The sequence below is a fragment of the Agelaius tricolor genome, unplaced genomic scaffold (assembly GCF_023055355.1).
Source record: "Agelaius tricolor isolate 1412-34295 unplaced genomic scaffold, bAgeTri1.0.p SCAF_11, whole genome shotgun sequence".
NCBI classification, from domain to species: Eukaryota; Metazoa; Chordata; class Aves; order Passeriformes; family Icteridae; genus Agelaius; species Agelaius tricolor.
This window is the reverse complement of record NW_027269271.1, coordinates 17,821,672-17,840,143: the sequence shown is the minus strand read 5'-3', so window position 1 is coordinate 17,840,143 and position 18,472 is coordinate 17,821,672. Positions and strand designations below refer to the sequence as shown.

The 18,472-nt window shown below is 37.6% G+C and overlaps 1 protein-coding gene across 18 annotated transcripts in view; it reads left to right on the top strand.

The window, feature by feature from the left end:
- Positions 1-18,472, top strand: part of ADGRL2 (adhesion G protein-coupled receptor L2) — a 204,673-nt gene that overhangs the window by 147,718 nt on the left and 38,483 nt on the right. For 13 of the 18 annotated variants that reach the window (XM_071436413.1, XM_071436414.1, XM_071436417.1 and 10 more), the window contains 3 exons: positions 5,805-5,914; positions 10,554-10,568; positions 11,512-12,312. In XM_071436413.1, coding sequence (XP_071292514.1) covers positions 5,805-5,914; positions 10,554-10,568; positions 11,512-12,312 — 926 coding nt within the window. The remainder of the gene's footprint in view (positions 1-5,804; positions 5,915-10,553; positions 10,569-11,511; positions 12,313-18,472) is intronic. The other 5 variants (XM_071436426.1, XM_071436415.1, XM_071436420.1 and 2 more) reach the window with 1 other exon arrangement.

The window sequence follows — 18,472 nt, the reverse complement described above, 5'->3', positions numbered from 1 at the left end:
GAATACAGCTGTAAAGACAGCTACTTACTCTTGGTAATGAGGTTCAGGAATTTTTCAGTGTAAGTCATCACATGAAGTGCATTCATCCCATATTCCCCTATCTTTTCAGTCAGGCTGCAGCTCACCCAGGGTGAATAAGGAACAAGAAGACCATATGGAGTATGTGGTGCTGCAGCTCGGAGTTTACGTGCCTCGAGTGGTGTTTGAGCAGGTTGCTGCAGGCGATATGCAGGAACATGCCATCATGCTGGCTTTTAAGTGTTTAATCAATATGCTGAAAGAGAAATATCATCAAAACTGGCTTGAAAGTTTCAAAACATACCAAGATAGTTTTTTTAATGCATCAACAATGTTACTAAAAATTAATTTTGCTTACTAAATGTGGGTTTATATTGAATCTTTTTTTCTTTAAATAGTGAATTACATGTGACTGTGTTTGCAGTTCACTCTACTTAAGGAAACACTACATTCACAGAAATACAGCTTTAGGAATACCCAAAATTATCTTGATAGTTTTTTTCTGCCTGTACATTAATCCAGATCCTTTTCAAAGTAGCATGATGTTTCTTTTATGTTACTATCTTTGTCAAGGTGTGTATGCAAAACAAAAGCATTTGAAGGATGCATTGCAATGTGGACATTATTTCATACATACCTTATTTTTGCAAATTGCAAGAACAGCTTGTTAAGGATCTGTTTGTATCTTTCTGTGTCAGATGTGACTTGCCCACAGAGATGACCTCTTCCCTCGGTCAGTTGGTTTATCCATGCAGTGCTAATGTCTTTCCAGAATCTGTTTCTCAGATCCCAGTGCTTCACTTTCTGGTCCAGTCATAATACACTGTGGTTTTCATTTTAATGCTGGAGTATTTGTTCAAGTCCATAGATTGTGCGTTTTTAATCTTCCTTAGAACAATGGTGAATAATGGCCCTTGGCAGGAGATAATGAAATTTTCTTAATTTATATTTTCAAGCAGAAGCTTCAATTGAAAATGGCATCCTATGGCCTGCAGACATAGCTCTAGTGCAAGTTTCAGGGGAGCTGTAATAATAATGCAGTGCCGGCAGTGACGAGGAATGATAGGACAGTGAAGAAGCAATTTAAGAAAGAAAAGAGAATGTACCAAAGCTTTATTGTAGCATATCTAATGATCTGCTGAAGATTCCCAATAGCTTTGGGAGCATGACAGGAGAAACTAACATTATCTTGCCAAAACAGAGGCCCCTGCTTAATCAGCAGAACAAGATTATTGATTAAAACACCTCGCACAATAGATTGCACATGGAATCTCATCTCCATACATTGCACATGAAAAAGTGCAATAATAAGCATAAGGTAATAATAATAATAATAAAAAAGCAAAAGCAATTTGTTGGGAATTGTACAAGTCAAGATTAGAGTTGAAATACAAACAAATTATCGTGGAAAATACAGCTGCCCTTATAGCTGAGCAGACAGGATGGATGCAGCAGGGACAGGGCTACATCATGAGCAGCAGACAATACCAGCCCTGCTGGAGCTGCTTTACTTTCCTTTTTCTTTCTGTATTCATCTGAAATGTGAAGGGCCATTCCTCATTTGCACAGTCTTCTTCCTGAGGTGAAAGGAGTTCAGACATTATACTGTAACTGTTAATTAAACACTCCATTTGATTTTTAGATTACTCTAAGTGATGCATGTGCATTATGAAGATGTAACCTTTCTTCATTCATACTAAAATACAGAAGGCACGTGTGTCAGAGTACACAATTGCTCCTGCATTCATGAGAATAGTGATAATTCCTGCATTTCCCCTTGCAAAACTGTTGTCACTGCAAGCACAAGAACCTGAATTATCATTCTTTCATTACTACAGTTAGTCCTTTCCTAACTAGCATTTCAATTTTAATTCATACATTACCTTTCCTAAATTAGCTGTTACTGAGTTATACAGACTTCTTTGCTAATCTGCTGTATTTCCTTGTAAATGACAAAGTCATTGCATCATAAATCTTTGTGAATATTGTGAATTCTTCTTGATTGTGAAGACATTTCTCAGTGTGCAATCCTATGAATTTTAAGATTGTACATAATACCCTGAAAATGTCTGTATTTTAACATATGCTGGGAAGGTATGCCTATTCTGTAGATTGCAGAACACTTAAATGGTATTTAAAATCTACAGAGAAATTAAACACCAGATTACAAACACTGAAACACCAGAGTATTTGTGATTTGTCTTTTTAAGTTTGTAGAATTACAGCTGCTTTGTATCACACCTTCACTGGAACAATTCTAAAAGAGTTTGAGTAGATAGACCATGTTAACAATATAACATGTTGAAAAAATAACTTTGGTTAAAATGAGTGAGAGACTTCAAGTTATTTGCCAGTTCAGGCTTTTGAGGTTTGGATTTTTTTTTTTTTTCTTGATGGTGTCTAGGCCAATTTTGCAATTTCCAAAGCACTTTATTTCTACAGTAGTCTTGTTTTGGAGAATCCTGTGACACAAAAGGTGCTTGCTCATTACAAAAAATAAATGGGTCTTCAGATTTAAGGCTGTAACAGTGGAATATCCACTTCTTCAAACACACTGCTTCTGAGTAAAAGTTTCTTAAAATCATGAAGTTCTTCTGTGGTAGCTTTGATAATCTGTAGCCACGTAGGAAAATCTGCTGTTTAGTGCTATTTTGTGGAGAGTGGAGTCGCTTTTATCCAATGTGCTACGGAATTTGGGGCTTCTTGTCTTTAAGAAGCTCAACTGAAACACTTACCAGTTTGGAAAATGTTTTTTTGCAGACAGTAGCAGAGGTATGGGCCAATAGCTAACAACGTATCCCTGGTTTTACGGAGAAAAACAGTGCAGTAGACAGAAGGCTTTAATTTATTCAGAGAACAAATCACAGTAATATAAATTCCCTGAATTACTTGTCTCAGAGCTACCTCTACAAAATTCACTTATTCTTCATCTCTTCTCTGTAACCCATGAATTAGGATTGGCAGCTGCTATCGTTGCTGTTGGTTTTTCTTAAAAGTCTCACTCTAATGGAAATATGACCTCTAAACAGGTAAAAAATGGTTACCTGAATGTCAGCTTTTTAAACAGTGAATATCCTAACCAAGTGTCTTTAATTTGAAATCTTAGAGATGTATGTAAATTATTCAGGTTTTATAAAATACAGCAAACACTGCAGCAAAATCAGTGATTTGAATGTGCAAACCTATAACTTAAAGCACAAATACACTATTCATGTAGTTATTAAAGTAATTCCACTTCTTGGGGAAGTGCTGGTGGGCCTGGTAACACTGCTGTATACTGCAGCAGTGGGCATAACTCATTGTTTTGTAACAATGGTCTTGGGCTTGGCCATAGGGGAGCAAAAGGTGACCATCTGCACAGCAGGTGAAATCTTTCATAAAGGAATTGTCAAAAGTTTTTGAAGTGTTATCAATTTTCTGTAAACACCACTCAATGCTGGAAGTTTGACTCTGACACTTACTGTACTAAGAAAAACACCTGCATTTTCTTCTGAATTATTATTACAAATCCTTTTGATAAAACCTAACATGAAGTTAGTTCTTCTCAGTTTCCTGGCTGATGGCAGCATTATGAATCTTTTACTGGGAGAAAATGAAACTCAAGAAAACAGCTCTTCACAGGGAAATTAGTCTGTCTTTTTCTCACCGCTAAATATGACCTTGGTTTGCTTCATTCTCAAGCAATTCCTCCCAACATGTACTCGTTTTTATTTTGTAACAAATAAATAATTCTGTCTTAATTGCTGCTCATTTGAGTATAAAATAAAATTTTCATACAGCTCAAAGCTGTGGAAACCATCATACTGAAGATGCACTAGGAGAAGTCTTATAGGAATTGCTTAGGCTTCAGCGTAAGATTTTTGCTAAAGAAATGCAAATTTAAAGAAATTTGTTACAAAATCTTACATCCCAGATTTTCTCATGCTGGTTAGTGTACCAGAGGTGTGGCACATACAAACCCCTGGTACTGGGGATATTGCAAAGAGGCCTGTGAGGTTTGGGGCCACATTGCCTGCTCCTACTTCTACAGCCTCCATCTACACCCCACACTCAGCAGCAGCACTCTGTCCTCCATGGCAGGGGCTATGGGCACATTTTCACATTTTACACACTGAGTACAGTGGTTTTCTCAGCAGCTGGGTCACATTTCACCACTTCAGCCTGGGTCTGAAGCCACTGGGTGTGTCAGAGTTGTTCCAGACTCTCTGACGTCCTGCAGGAGCTGCCTGAGCCATTGGGGTGGGAGTGGGGTGGCATTATTTGTGCAAGAGCTATGCAGGAGTCCTGGCTTTGCCCTCTGGAAAAGGTGGGAGATGAATTCCCACCACGTATCCATGGTTGTGTATATACAGAAATCCCTGACTATTTCCAGTCAATTCTGCAATTATGAGGCTTATGATGGTAGAAATAAGCAACTTGAAAAAATTTAAAAAAAAAATTTAAAAAGAGGAAAAAGAAAAGAAGAGTTAACTAATCAACTTAGGGAGTTTTTGTCTCTGAGTTTGCTCAGCACAGATGCACAGCATGTCCTGACTGGCTCTGTGCTAGTTTGATTACTGTATAAAAAAGGAAGTCATTTATAATAGTGTTCTTTGAATATGTTTGCTCTACCTTTTATGAGGTAGCATGAATTATTCTAATAGCTGTTGGTGCTGTACAGCTGGGGAAAGCCACTGATAGAAGGCAGATTATTTTAGCTTGGGTTATGTGGTATTCAGGAGTATGGGAAGAAGTAGGGCAATAGAGAAGTTGATGTACAGCCAGAGTCAAAGGCTAGTCTATTACTTAAGTTCAGACTTCTGTTATTCAGTTTGCTGACAAACAAAACTAACCCTTAAGAAGATCAGCCAAGCTCTTTCCCTTTTAGTCACCAAACTCCCTGACCTTCCCTTTTTTTTCTTTTGCTCTTCCTTGTGACTGTTTTCCTCTATTACATTTTGACCATCTCTTCAAGGTTAGGTGACTGTTCACTTTTAACTTCCAAGCTAATATTTGTTTTTTTTGGGTTTTTACTTTTTTTGTTCTGGAAAAAATAATATTAGTCTAAAATCTATTATTATTTTTATTATTATTATCCTTACCTTTCACAAACATGAAGTTCAGTAGATCCTCACAATTAGAGGCATTGTAATAAAGTTCTTTTTTGTATGAAAATGGACTTTCTTTCATTGTTAAGCAAATAATTGTTATGTTTCAGTCTCCTCAAAAGTACATCTGAATTAATTTTCTTTACTGCTTCCTGTAGCCTAACAGAGTCCATCAATTGCTCCTAAAATAATTAAAATGGAAATGCTAATGTTTTTTGTCGACAATAGCTCTTCTAACCAAAATCATTTCCTTGAATCACAAGAAAAATCTCTCTGAGATGTAAAGCCATTCAGCAGGATGCATGTCTCTAAAGATGGAAGGAATTACTCATTGTTGTTATTATACATTATTCAAAATTGCTCATTTTTTCAATCATATAGTCTTTGCATTTTGTTTTCATTTTATTGAACAGTAGTATCAAATCAGTCTAAACTTGGTACTTGATACAGCCGTCTCTACCAGTGGGGACAGTTAAGATAGCATTGATCCCCAAATTTTTAAGTGTAGAGCCTGAACTAAAATATTGTCCTGAAGTCTTTTTTTGGACTTTGGCTAATTAGTGTTAATTAACTTTGTTGTCTTATGGATTGAACTGCCCAAGTGTGAAGAGAGTTAGCACTGAATGTAGTCCTTTAGCATGAACTAGCAAATTAAATGTAATTTTAAATTAATTAGCTTGCTTTCTTTTCCCATTACAGGTGCAACAACCGAACACAGTGTATAGTAGTTACTGGGTCAGATGTGTTTCCTGATCCTTGTCCTGGAACATACAAATATCTAGAAGTTCAGTATGAATGCGTTCCTTACAGTAAGTATAATCTTTTTATTCTTGCTCACTTCCTCTGGCCCTCACAATTGAAGCTGGAGTGCTGTTACATGGAAAAGAGGCATATGTTTATGGCCCATGGACCCATTATGCATGCAAAGCACTTGCAGACTAGGGCCTCCAATTAGCTTCACAAAGTGTGGAAGGAAGCCATGGTGTGATGCTGGCCAAGTGTCTGTCTGTGTTCTTAAGTGTTTGGCTTTTAAGGCTACTGTTTTTCCAGAAAACAAACTCAAATTAGCTATTCAATAGGCCAGATAGAAATTTGTACTTTTGCCCGCAACCAGTTGCTGACAAATTGGCTTGGCTCACAGACTTGTAAAGCAGGAATTGACTTCAATTTTAATCATGATCTACTTGAAAGGCTACCTGCTGCTGTGGTGACTTCGGGTGCACAGTAAAACCCAGCACTTACATTCAGAGGCAAGTGACCCAGTTGGGGGACATTGTAAAAGGATTTTGTGCTTCTTTATAAATGAACGTAGATTCAGAGTAAATAATTCATTAATAAGGTACTCACACTGTGTTCTTTAAAAGCAAAGGGGAAAAGAGTGAGAAAGAAATGTTTGCTTTTAATTGTAAGACAAAATATCAGTCGTGTCTTGAATCAGCTAGCAAAATAGAGTTTTTCACTGAAAACAAAGTAAATAGTGAAATCATAATGAGATAGAAAAATGTGAAATTCTGGCTACTTCAACAGTTTTGTACAATATTCTTTATAATGCCAAAGTTCAGTAGCTTTAGACATACTTCTTATTTCCTTGCAATAATTAAAGCTTTTTTTTTATTGACATGTATGCACGTTCATGAAAGTTCTGCAGATTCGACACTTTTAACTGGTTTTGCTTTCTTGTAAGGTCATTCTTTGCAGTGACTTCTCTCTCGTCCCGTAACTCAACAGAGAAATAGCTGTGCTTGCAATGGAATTTGAGCAGTGCACTGATCGTTCCCTTGAGTTATTATGAGGCATGAATTTCTTGATCTGCAGTAATCCTTAACCAAAGTCATATTTTCTGTTGGTACAGGAAACAGGCCAAGTCTGAGATGCAAAAACACTGTGGTGACAGTATATACTGAAAAAGGAAGGAAATGAGTTCTGGCATAAGCAAAGCCATGCCAAAACTGTCCATACTGTTTCCTGCAAAATTTAGAATTCTGAAACTGAAATACTACTCCGTACTGCTTCACCATACTGAACCTTCACTGTTGTTAAAGGCCAAGCACAGATCATCTGTTTTTTCTTCATTTCTGCTGTGTCATTGTGAAATGGTTGCTTGCTGATTTTTTTCCCTGTACCGTTTGTAGGTTTGGAAGCCTACTGCAAACAGTGATCCCTAGTACCATTCCTCCTGTGTGTAGTATTGGTGGCTTGTTGTAACTGTTCTTCTTGTGCCACTTTTGAGGAGTGATGTCTTACCCCAATCTAACCAAAGTTTTGTTCCACAAAGACCACTTCTGCTTTAGCACTATTTTCATTTCCAAATTCTCAGAAAGAGGGCAGTGCATCTGATTCCAAAACCTGAGGTCAGTCGAGTGACAAGAAGTTACGCTTCCAGTTCCAGTAGGCTAGCTCATAGAGGAAAAAATGTAATGCAAATAATGTTCAAACATAATTTCTTATGCTGTTTTAGGAAGAGAAGTGTGGATATGTTCTACTGATTGGGTATTGCTATCTCCAGGAATCTTTTCTTTTCCAGTTTCAGAAGTATAGTGCCACAGCGCGGCCTACCCTGTACTCTAACTTTTAGTTACTTTAATTTTAAAGTGTTTATTTTTGTCAGTTGCATTGGCCTACCCTTTGAACTCTGTAATTCTGTGTCTATCATAATTCAGGATTCTGGATACTTTCCTGTTTTTCAAAGTCTATAAGTTTTGGAGTTTGTCAACTGCAGCATGTACAGTGATGACACTGCCCAATTCCAGAACTGTAAGATGCATCACCTGTCATTACCAGCAGTCATCAAAAAGATTGCCAGTTACTAAAATGAGTTTTAAAGATTGGTTTCAAATCATATTGTGCTTCAGTAGCCATTTTGATTGTCAACTCTCTTTCTTCCCTGTCCCACAAAGCCTAACCTGTTATTTTTCCAAGTCTCTTTTTTTGATACCTGCTAAACTCCAGTTACCAAATCTAAATTTTATTTCCTCACTTGTTCCAGAGCTCCTTATCTAAATATACAGAATGACTGAAATCATTATATTTGCAAATAGCAGCTGTATCAGTGTAAGAGACTTCCTAGGAAGGTAGGATAAGCTTTTGTGGGCCTAGGAAGGGAGGAGTTTAGTGATCACAGCACTTCTAACCAAAGTTCATTTATTTCATGAATTTCATCTTCATTAAATACAAGACTGAAAAATTTGCAGTACTCACAGTGGTAGCTTTCAGTTCATGGGAGATGGCAAACAGCAATTTTAATAGGTTTTGTGGTGAAAGGTGAGAGTTCTTACGCACTGGAGTTGCTGTCACCCTTGTACAAAATGCAGTTGTGAGCTCCTCTATGTCTTGCTAGCCTCCAGAAATACATAGCTGCTTTGCTTATTAGAAAGTACTTCATTTTGCAAATTTAATTAGGTTTGAAAGTATTTAATAAATGCTCCTTTTTTGCATCTCAAAGTGAAAAAAAAACCAACAAAACAACTTTTCAGATACTCAGTTGGATCTCTAACAAAAATTCAAGACAAATTTGAAAGGCATTGCTTTGTCCTGAAATAATAAGAGTGCTATCAATTAAATTACAAAGAGATTGAGAGTACTATACTTGACATTTCCCTCACTTATGCTTCACGATGTGTGTTGGCACTTTGACTAACAGAAGCCAGCCCTTTTATAAAGAACATCAAAAGTGCCATTTTGTATATCTGTGCATTTTTATTTTAAGCCTGTTTTGGATTCAGGAATTCAATAGAAAACATTTTAAAGAGTTTTATTCTCTCTCTCTCTGTGTATTGATTGGACTTTGCAGCATTTGTTTATTTCAATAAGCCCATCTGTCCCTGAAAAATGTACAGCTGTACACCAATGCATGCAGAGCAGACATGCCAGTAATGATTTTAGTTATCCCTATCTTTTTTGCCCATCTCCAAATACTAATTCTAAGCAGGTACAGTATCAATATTGCTCTTTGGTGAGAAATAAGCACATACATAGAAGTTCACAAACAGAATCATCTGAAAGTCATTAATACTAATGGTGAAACCCAAGAATTCACCTCAGAATACATTTTCTGTTTACTCAGATAAATCCAGAATTACAAATTACAGAAAAATGAGTATTTTACCTAAAGATGTATAACGGTACAAAGGCTAGGAAAACTACTGCTCATTTTGAAAATATTGACACCCTCTGTTCCCCTGTAAAGTTTTGGAATTGTTTCCTGAAGAAACACTAGATCAGATCAGCCAATATCATTCCCAGAATAATCATCTGTAATTTTATTAAATGAAACTGAAAATCCAAAACTTTATATGAAACATACAAAGGCATTTTTCAGGATAATATTGTAATACTGGAAATGTAATAGCTGTGCAAATAGTTTTGATACACTTCCCTGGTTTCAGCAGCTACTGTTACACAGCTTGGTACATCTGTCATTTTCCAGGTCATTTTATGAAATCAAGAGAGCATACTTCAAAGGCCACAGAGTATATGAAATAGGTTTTATTGCAAATAATTATTGAAAAGCTATTTACTAGCTGGGCTTCAGCTATATATCTTTCTGTAACTTCCTAAAACTTCCTGGGGGAAAAATTGCTATAGTAATATAACTTTATTAATTGGGTTCAGTTTATGTCTTCTGTGTATGGTGGCAGGATGGATGTTTGTTTTAAACACAATACTGTCCTTGCATACTAGCTTGCGGTTTTGGGCTTAATCGATGATGCTGGAGAATATCTGAATGAGCTAATTGTTAATTTTTTCTTCTCTTTTCCTCTTGCTTACTGTGCTTTTGCTTCTTTTTTTCTAGATGTTTTTGCTTATTCCTTCTAGTATGATTTTGCAGTTATAGACTAAGAAGTGGCAAAAGTTCTCAAGATTAACATTCAGGAAAACAAATAAAATACAGCCTAAGGAGACCCAAAGGGTGCAAGCTGCTTTCTTTACAAGAAAGAAAAGCAGGGAAATGTCTGGGGCAAAGATGGGGGAGGTTTAATAATCACATATGCAAACCTATATAATTATTATACTGAATTTTGTATTTCTAATTATCAATTAATACAATATGTATATGTGCACTTGCGCATATATGATAAATGATTATGTTGCTTAAAAACCAATTTGATTAGCATTATGCTTTTAGAAGAAGAGTGTACATAGCATGTATTAGTAAAGTAATTCATTATTTATTCAGGTTCACTAAGTGAAACTACATGTCAACATATCTGTATTCCCTCCTTAATCTACTAAAATGATTGATCCATGTTCATTTGCGTAACCGTAGAATCTCTCTCCTGCTAGGTTATCCTGTTGTCTGTTTCTCTTTATCCAATATAGTGCAGTTCTTATTCTCCCTATATTTAGCGTCTGTTACTAATTTAATCTTTTAGACTAATAGTCAATTTATGTTAATCTTCTTTCTTTTTTCCTTGCACTTTTTTATTTTTCTTCCGATGCTTAAAATAGAAGTGGAGCAAAAAGGTAAATAACGTATACAGTCCAAACCCCAGCTCCTTGTTATGTGCCTTATGGATGTTAACCTCTTCCCTTCCCCTCCCCACAACACTCTTATATTATGATAATCAGCAGGATCTCATAAGTACACCTCATAAAGAAGTCGACTGTTTGCAATAAAGTGACTTGGCTGCTTAAAGTAGGTGGCGGGGTATAGTGTCTGAAGTACTTGGGCTGGAGGGAAGACTCCCTTGCTTTTTTCTCTCCCTTTCTCTTTGTCTTTCTTTCCCTCTCTTTCTCTCACCCTTGGGTAAATTCTTGTTAATCAAGTGTCATCTTGCCTGGCTTCCAGAACCCTCTCCATAGCATGCCATGGTTACAGGGTTTCCTGGTCTGTTTCATTCATTGCTTTGGTTGTGTTTTGTTTTCTCTGCTCCTAATTGCTTTCTCTATATACCTGATGATTTGTTTTGTTCCTTTATTTTTAATCGAGGCACCTCCTTTTTCAGCCTCACCACTTCTTAAAGTTCTAAACAAGTCGATGCGATTTTTTTTGGACTGAAATGACCTAGCACACTGCTGCACACCAGTTAAAAGCTCTGGAGCGTTAATGTGTACTCACTAAAAGTCTGAAACGAAAATGCAAGATTAGCTCTACATTTTCAGCTGTCTGTGTATGCCATTGAGCCTTGGTCTGTACTAGTGAAAACAGTTCCCATCCACTTTCCATACTGGTACAGCAAGAACATGGTAACTTTAAGAAAAGTGGATGATAAAGGGTGATAATTGCATTAATTATAACATAAGGTATAATCTAGTGCCAATTAAATTGATTTTTTTTTCTTCCTGACACAGTCATTATGATTTACCTACCTTTTTATTTTTTTCTTTTCTTTTTTTTTTTTAATTTTTATTATGAGACATCTTAATTTGACGTAATTCTTGTCTTACTTCTCTCTGTGACTGTTAGTTTTTGTTTGCCCGGGGACGTTGAAAGCAATTGTGGACTCACCGTATTTATATGAAGCTGAGCAAAAAGCAGGTGCTTGGTGCAAAGATCCTCTCCAGGCTGCAGATAAAATATACTTCATGCCATGGACTCCGTATCGCACGGATACTTTGATAGAATATGCTTCTTTAGAGGACTTCCAGAATGGACGCCAGCAGACGACGTACAAACTCCCAAACCGAGTGGATGGTACTGGATTTGTAGTGTATGACGGAGCTGTCTTTTTCAACAAGGAAAGAACTCGGAACATAGTGAAATTTGACTTGAGGACTAGAATTAAGAGCGGGGAGGCCATAATCAATTATGCTAATTACCACGACACCTCTCCGTACCGATGGGGAGGAAAGACTGATATTGACTTGGCAGTTGATGAAAACGGCTTGTGGGTAATTTATGCTACGGAACAAAACAACGGGATGATAGTAATCAGCCAGCTGAACCCCTACACCCTGCGCTTCGAAGCCACCTGGGAAACCACCTACGACAAGCGGGCAGCATCCAATGCCTTCATGATATGCGGTGTCCTGTACGTGGTGCGGTCGGTGTACCAGGACAACGAGAGCGAGACCGGCAGGAACGCCATCGACTACATCTACAACACCAGGCTGAGCAGGGGCGAGCACGTGGACATTCCTTTTCCCAACCAGTACCAGTACATCGCTGCAGTGGATTACAACCCCAGAGACAACCAGCTCTATGTGTGGAATAACAACTTCATTCTGCGATACTCCTTGGAGTTTGGCCCACCTGATCCTGCCCAAGGTAAGAATTTATTTTTTTTCTCATTTTTGATCTCTTGGTGTTTCCATTCAAAGAAATAGGTTACGATATTTTTGGTGTTAGATTTAGCTCATGACAGAAAGGTGAGGAAGGGTTTTTTTGTCTGCACTGTGCTAGGCTGAGCAGCATTACAGCGGTGCAAGACAAATTTGCAGAACCTGTGAAGAGAAATAGAATTACTTTATTTGGTTTACAGGCTCGTGCTGTACTTTTTTTTCCTTTTTGTCCTTCCTTTTTTTTTTTTTTCCTTTTTTAAATGCAAGTGTGTAGCTTTTCTGTGGTTGAGAATGAATTGGGGAATTATTTACGTTATACCATCAGTCAGTTTGACTCCAACAGCTAAACTGAGTTGGAGTTGCTTCATGCTGAGCCCGAAGCCCGTTCCATCCGCTCGGTGTTACCTGCCTTCTGAATTGATTACAGCACACACGCAGACCTTTTAACTTCTTGGCGCCAGCAGCGGAGAGCAATGTGTGCTGGGAGGTCCCAGAGGAGACATATGGGGTTAATGTGCAATACCAAGCATAAGTATTTTTCTGCAGCCTTATTTTCACAGTTTCTAATGTCGGGTTAGACAAGATTGTCTGACATCTTTTTAGTGGATTTCTCAGTAAGCCCCTTACAATTGCATTCCAGCTTGCTAGAAGTTAGTAGTACTTCCTAAAATGAAAGATACTTACTAACTGTCAGAAGGGAAAAGAAAAATGGAGGTCTTTAGGTGTCAGAAATCCCTAAAAATGACATGAACAGGCACAGCCACATATTAACATCTACAGAGGAGAGTAAATACCAGGAGAAATGCTCTGTGGCAGAAGATATATGCAGCAAAATCTGCTTTAGCGATGAAGGTAATACTTCACTTCTCTCATCTAACTGCTATGCATGTTTAGCAGCCGTTTTTTCTACTTCAAGAAAGTAGTAATAATGGCTTCTCCACATGAAAAGTAGCTTTTCTGCTTCAGCAAAGCTGATTCATGCACAGCAGTGCAAACTGAATTATGCACACAATTATAACAACACACATATAGCTTTTCCAGGTACAAAACTGCATATGAGGCAGAAGAACAGGGTGATGTAGAACCAATATGTTAGTGGTCTCCAAAGCCATGGGTGATCTCTCCAGTCTCCTACAGACCTCCCTGGCAATACCTGGCCAGGCTTAGGCAGGTTACAGGTGTTTGGGAACTGGCCAGCTTTGCTCTCTGTACATCAAGCAAGTCCATTCTGCAGGGAGGCTTTGGAGCTGCTCTTAGCAGAGAGATAAACCACCTGTGTAATTTAAAAAAAATTAAAGCTTTCATTTTCATACATTGTCATGCATGCCACTTTTCATTCAGTTCATTTGAGTCAAAGATGCATTTTAAATTGTCCAAAGCTTTAAGAGTAAGAGGAGAAGATGGAGGTGCAGGCTCTAAGTAGCTTTTGCAGTTCAGGCAGCTGCTGTGAATGTGAAAAAAGCTAATCTTTAAGTCACTGCATAGAAGAAAAAGTGTAAAAGAAAAGCAGGGGCAGAAAAGGCTTTGTGGAATCCTTCGTTCACTTTAGTAAACCTCCAAACATCTCCTGTTAAACATTTCATAATGTTTCTATTATGAGAGAGTCTTCAGGATCTTAAGTTATAGTGTATGTGCTGGCCACATCCCATCTGCTCTCAGAACTGGTTTTGTGCATCCACCAGCACCCTTTTCTCTTCCTGGGTTCTTTGCTGGCATGCAAGGCAGGAGCAGAAATTGTTTATTCCAACAAGACCTAGGCAAGGATGGGTCCAGGGCACGCTGCAGGGTGCTTGCCTCTCCTCTGAGCTATTTGCCCATTCACCCATGAAGACAGAAAAGGAATATTTGAGTAAGTTATGAGTTTGGGTTTTAAAAGCATTAGGACATCAGTAAATATGTTTTGATTGTGGTCTTTTTAAAATATAGAAACCAAATGAAGACACTAATTTTATTTGAGCATGTGATGCATAAATTCACACACAGTATTTTCCTTACATAAAGCCTATACCCAATATTTTAATTTTGTGTGGGTATGTACATTGCAGATCTAAGAATATGTTTCAGGTCATTTCCTCTTTTGCCTAAGCCAATTGCCTGTAGTTAGAAACTACTAAATGAAAGGAAAAGTTATCTAACATAATTGTCCTTGAGATGTACTGCTATAAACGCAAGGAGAAATTCTTTATGGTATCTACTCTAAATTTATTTCTATTATATTTCCAGTTCCTCTTTGTTTCAATATAAATGCTGTATAAATTGCAGCTCAGTCCTTCAACTAATATATAAAGGATCTATATGTGTAATACACATTTGGATTTTTTTATCTCATATAGAATTAGATCAGCTTTTAAGCCTGCCTGACGAAAGGCATTTTTGTGCTTTCTTAATTCTAATTTGGTTTGGGTTTTTTGGTTTTGGTCAACTCAGATTTTTTAATCATCTACTCAACAACATAGGAGTTACAATAGCATTCTGTAAGTCACCTAACACAAGAACTTTCTTTTAGTGTCCTTTGCAACAGTACTTTAATATCAAGTATTTAATGGTGTCACAAGGTCAGTGTCTCAGAATTGGAAGTCATGGCCCTTTCTTTTCAAATGGTTAACTTGGGACCATTGTGGAAAACTCAGTAATCTGTGTTCCCTCTGTTGCCAAGTGAGAAATAATGATAGATAAGACACACACTGATTTTTAGTTTTTTCCCTATATATCTGTCTCGGCTATTAGTTTTTGTCTACACCACAATGTCCAGCTACCAAGTGCTTCAAAAACACCAGTCTTTCTTCCTACATGAAAGATGAATTTGTCAGACTTGAGTTGCACTTTCCCTTCAAATTTGCTCCCAGGGCCAAAACTTGGGCTCATCCATGTCCTGAAACTCCTGGCTTTGTTTTCTGTATTGTCTCCTTCATTTTTAAATCTCCCTGTTGAAACCTCTGACATACCACTGCAATTAACCTCATATTGACCTTGCTCTTGCTGCAAACCTACACCATTTTCTCTTCTTGTGACTTTCCCAGTATCCTTATTTTCTTAGTCTTCAGGAGAAACTCTTCAGATTTCTGAAACAGTACCTGCTGGAGACAGACTACTGCTTTAGTACTCAGACAGAGGGGTCTGCTGCCCTTAGAGCTCCTCCCTTAACCCTATTCTTTTTATGTTATTTTCTTCCTGCTTCTCTCAGGAATTATAGTACACGGATGTATCATAGAATGATGGAAGGATCATTAAGTCCAACCATAAAGCTCACCCTGCCGAGTCCCCCACTGAACCATGTCCCCGAGCCCCATGTCTGCAATCTGATGCTGGGCAATGCCCCAACTGCATTTGCAAGGGGTGCTCCTGTTTCTGCAGTGCTTGTGTCTGCCAAGAGGGTGCATTTGCAAGGTGCCTGCCAAGACAATGCTACGTGTAAAACATTCAGCCTGCAGCTGTGCGTCTCTGGTGTAGATGTAGAAATGGTTTTCAGAGCTCCAGCCGTCAAGTACCGCTCAGATGTTGCAGAGGAGCATGTTTTCTACAATTAAGTGTAAAAAGCATTTAAAAATCAAAACCCTAATTTTGAAATGAAATCAAATATATCAGGCCTTGCAAAAAGACACTGAAAAATATGAGACAAATCACAGCTTTTAAATCCTTGGTAAATTTAGTGGATATATCCAGTTACATTCTTTCTACAGGAAGTACCAGGGGTCCAAATGAAGCCTTGGTGAAACAGGAATTTTTAATGGACTTCTAAGTTAAAAGACCAGGAAGAATGAAGGAATTTTCCCTCTAAAAAGTGAATATGAGCATTACATTGTAAGGTTTCCTTGGTAACAAAAAGAAGATAAATCCTTTTGTTCTGTGTTAGTCCATTAGGGAGAGATTTCATCTACACTCATCCCAATTTGTGCTAACTGTTCAAACTGTAGTTGTCTCCCCTTTTGTGCCATGATACCCATCATTAAGTATTATTGGATCACTGCAGGAAGAGATGGATGTTGTGAGTATGGACAGAACAGAAACTCAGGGAGTAGCATCAACGAGGGCCTGAAGTAATAGAAAACTAGTGCAACACCAAGAATCTACTAGAAAGTCATGCAGCAAATTAAGTAAATTGGGTCTGTACTACTATATCAAATCTGATAGACTACAGATGAATTAAAAAGTGGTTGTACAAGTAAAGACAACATAATGGGGACCAGATAGCATATTTCTTAACCACAGGTATTTTGCTAATTTTTCTTGTCACGTGTGCTATCATTTTCAAGGTATAAATTTATAAACGACTGTGTAAACATTTCGCTTTCAATTGAATGGGATTTGGCAGGGTCAATAGAGTACTGACTAACATAATAACTGGAGTCACCTATAGGTAATTAGGTGACTCTTAGTACCTTCCCTGCTATTCACTGAAGCACAAAAATAGGTACAGAGCAGTAATAAGCAGAAGGCAGGAAAATTCTGATTTGCTCAGGTTTCTGATCTCTGTTGCTTTACATAGCAGCTCCATGTATGACACCTTTTGAGAATAAAGGTGGGCACATAGATTTTCATGTGTCCGAATAAATTGAAATACCTGACCTATAAAAATATACATTTAACTGAAAAATCCGTGCAGCTGATTTCTCAAATGACCTGGATGCCAGAGGGCAGAAAGAAACCATTCTCAGAAGTGGCACATCATTTGGGCATTACGATTAAGACAATTGTAAATCTAAGGTTAGAGTTGTATTTTGGGTGGGGATATTTTTTATTTGGCTTGGTTTAGTTTGGTTTTTTTAAACTTTTTTTATGCCTGCCTAGAATAGAAACCTCTTGGCAAGGAATACTAGATAGCTTGTATGCCTCCTCTAAATCTGCTCTTCACTGATAGTTGGGGAAAGAAAGTTACTATTCCCCTGCTGTCCTACAGGAATTGTGTTAAGTTTTTTATAGTCATCACACTGCTAAACAGGTGTTAAGTTTTACTCCAGTGGTGTCTTCATTTTTAGTAACAGATAGGATACATAACTGTTTAAATCAGATGTTAGGAGCTGCATGAAACAAATGTAAATTAATTACGCCTCAATTTGAGTCCTTGGATTTACTTTTTATTGTTCCTTTCTCTTATTTTCTTAATTTTAATGACTGTCTTCAGCTGATAATAAGAATCTATTCTTAATAAAAAAAGAAGGCAGAAGAGGTTTTGCTTTTCTCCTCAGCATATCAAGCCTAGTGAAAAAGTCAAAATAGAATCTCACATTGTAAAAGTGGCTTTTTTGGTGTTGGACAAAAACTACATAGCTTCACCCCTGCTGCTTAGAACAAGAAGTTAATAACCTTGACATGGAGTTTGTTCTTCTTCTCTGTTGCAGCCTATTAATCATCACTGCCATATCTTGTATTGGCAAAGTGCTCTGCAAGGCAGAGCCCGCAGATGCCACCACCCTCAGCTCTCAGAAGGAGACACATCAGGTGGTGGCAGCTGTCATGTGTCTTCGTGCAGCTCAGGAGAGTGGCCAAGCAGATTAAGTTCCCACATGTCATTAAAGACAAAATGACCTGCCTTCTAAAAGCTAGATATATTCCTTGAAGTGATGTGTTTGGCTGTTTCTTAGTTTTCAACCACCTTCTTTCCCAGACTTCCAGCACTGTCTGAAGTTTCTTGGTGCATTCTTAAATATTCTGACTTCTTTTCTAAAATTTGATTGAATAAAAAACTTCTGCTATGTTTTCTTTTTTTTTTTTTTTGCGAGAGGTGGTTTAAAGTCTTTCTCTTACAATGTGAGATTACTTATATATTTCTGTGTAGTACTACCATGCTATGCAGGTCATTTTTTAATCATGGGTGATTGGCTTTGAAATTGATTTTAATGGATAGCATGAAAATTGTACTAACTAAAGTTGTGTAATGACAGCAGAATTATTTTAGCTCAGGGTGCAACACCAAATATGTTCTGAAAATTGTTACCTCACCACTGAACTTCAAAGAGTTTTATGAATTCTGACACTGATATTTTGCTTCTGAGACAAAACTGTCCTGAACATTACAGGGTTTGAGTAGTAATTACAATAATGCTAATACCCATTTTGATGTTTAAATATGTATTAATTAGCAGAGTGTATTAGGAGATGGATCGTAATAATTGGTTGTCCCCTGCATCACTCCCCATCCCCACGAG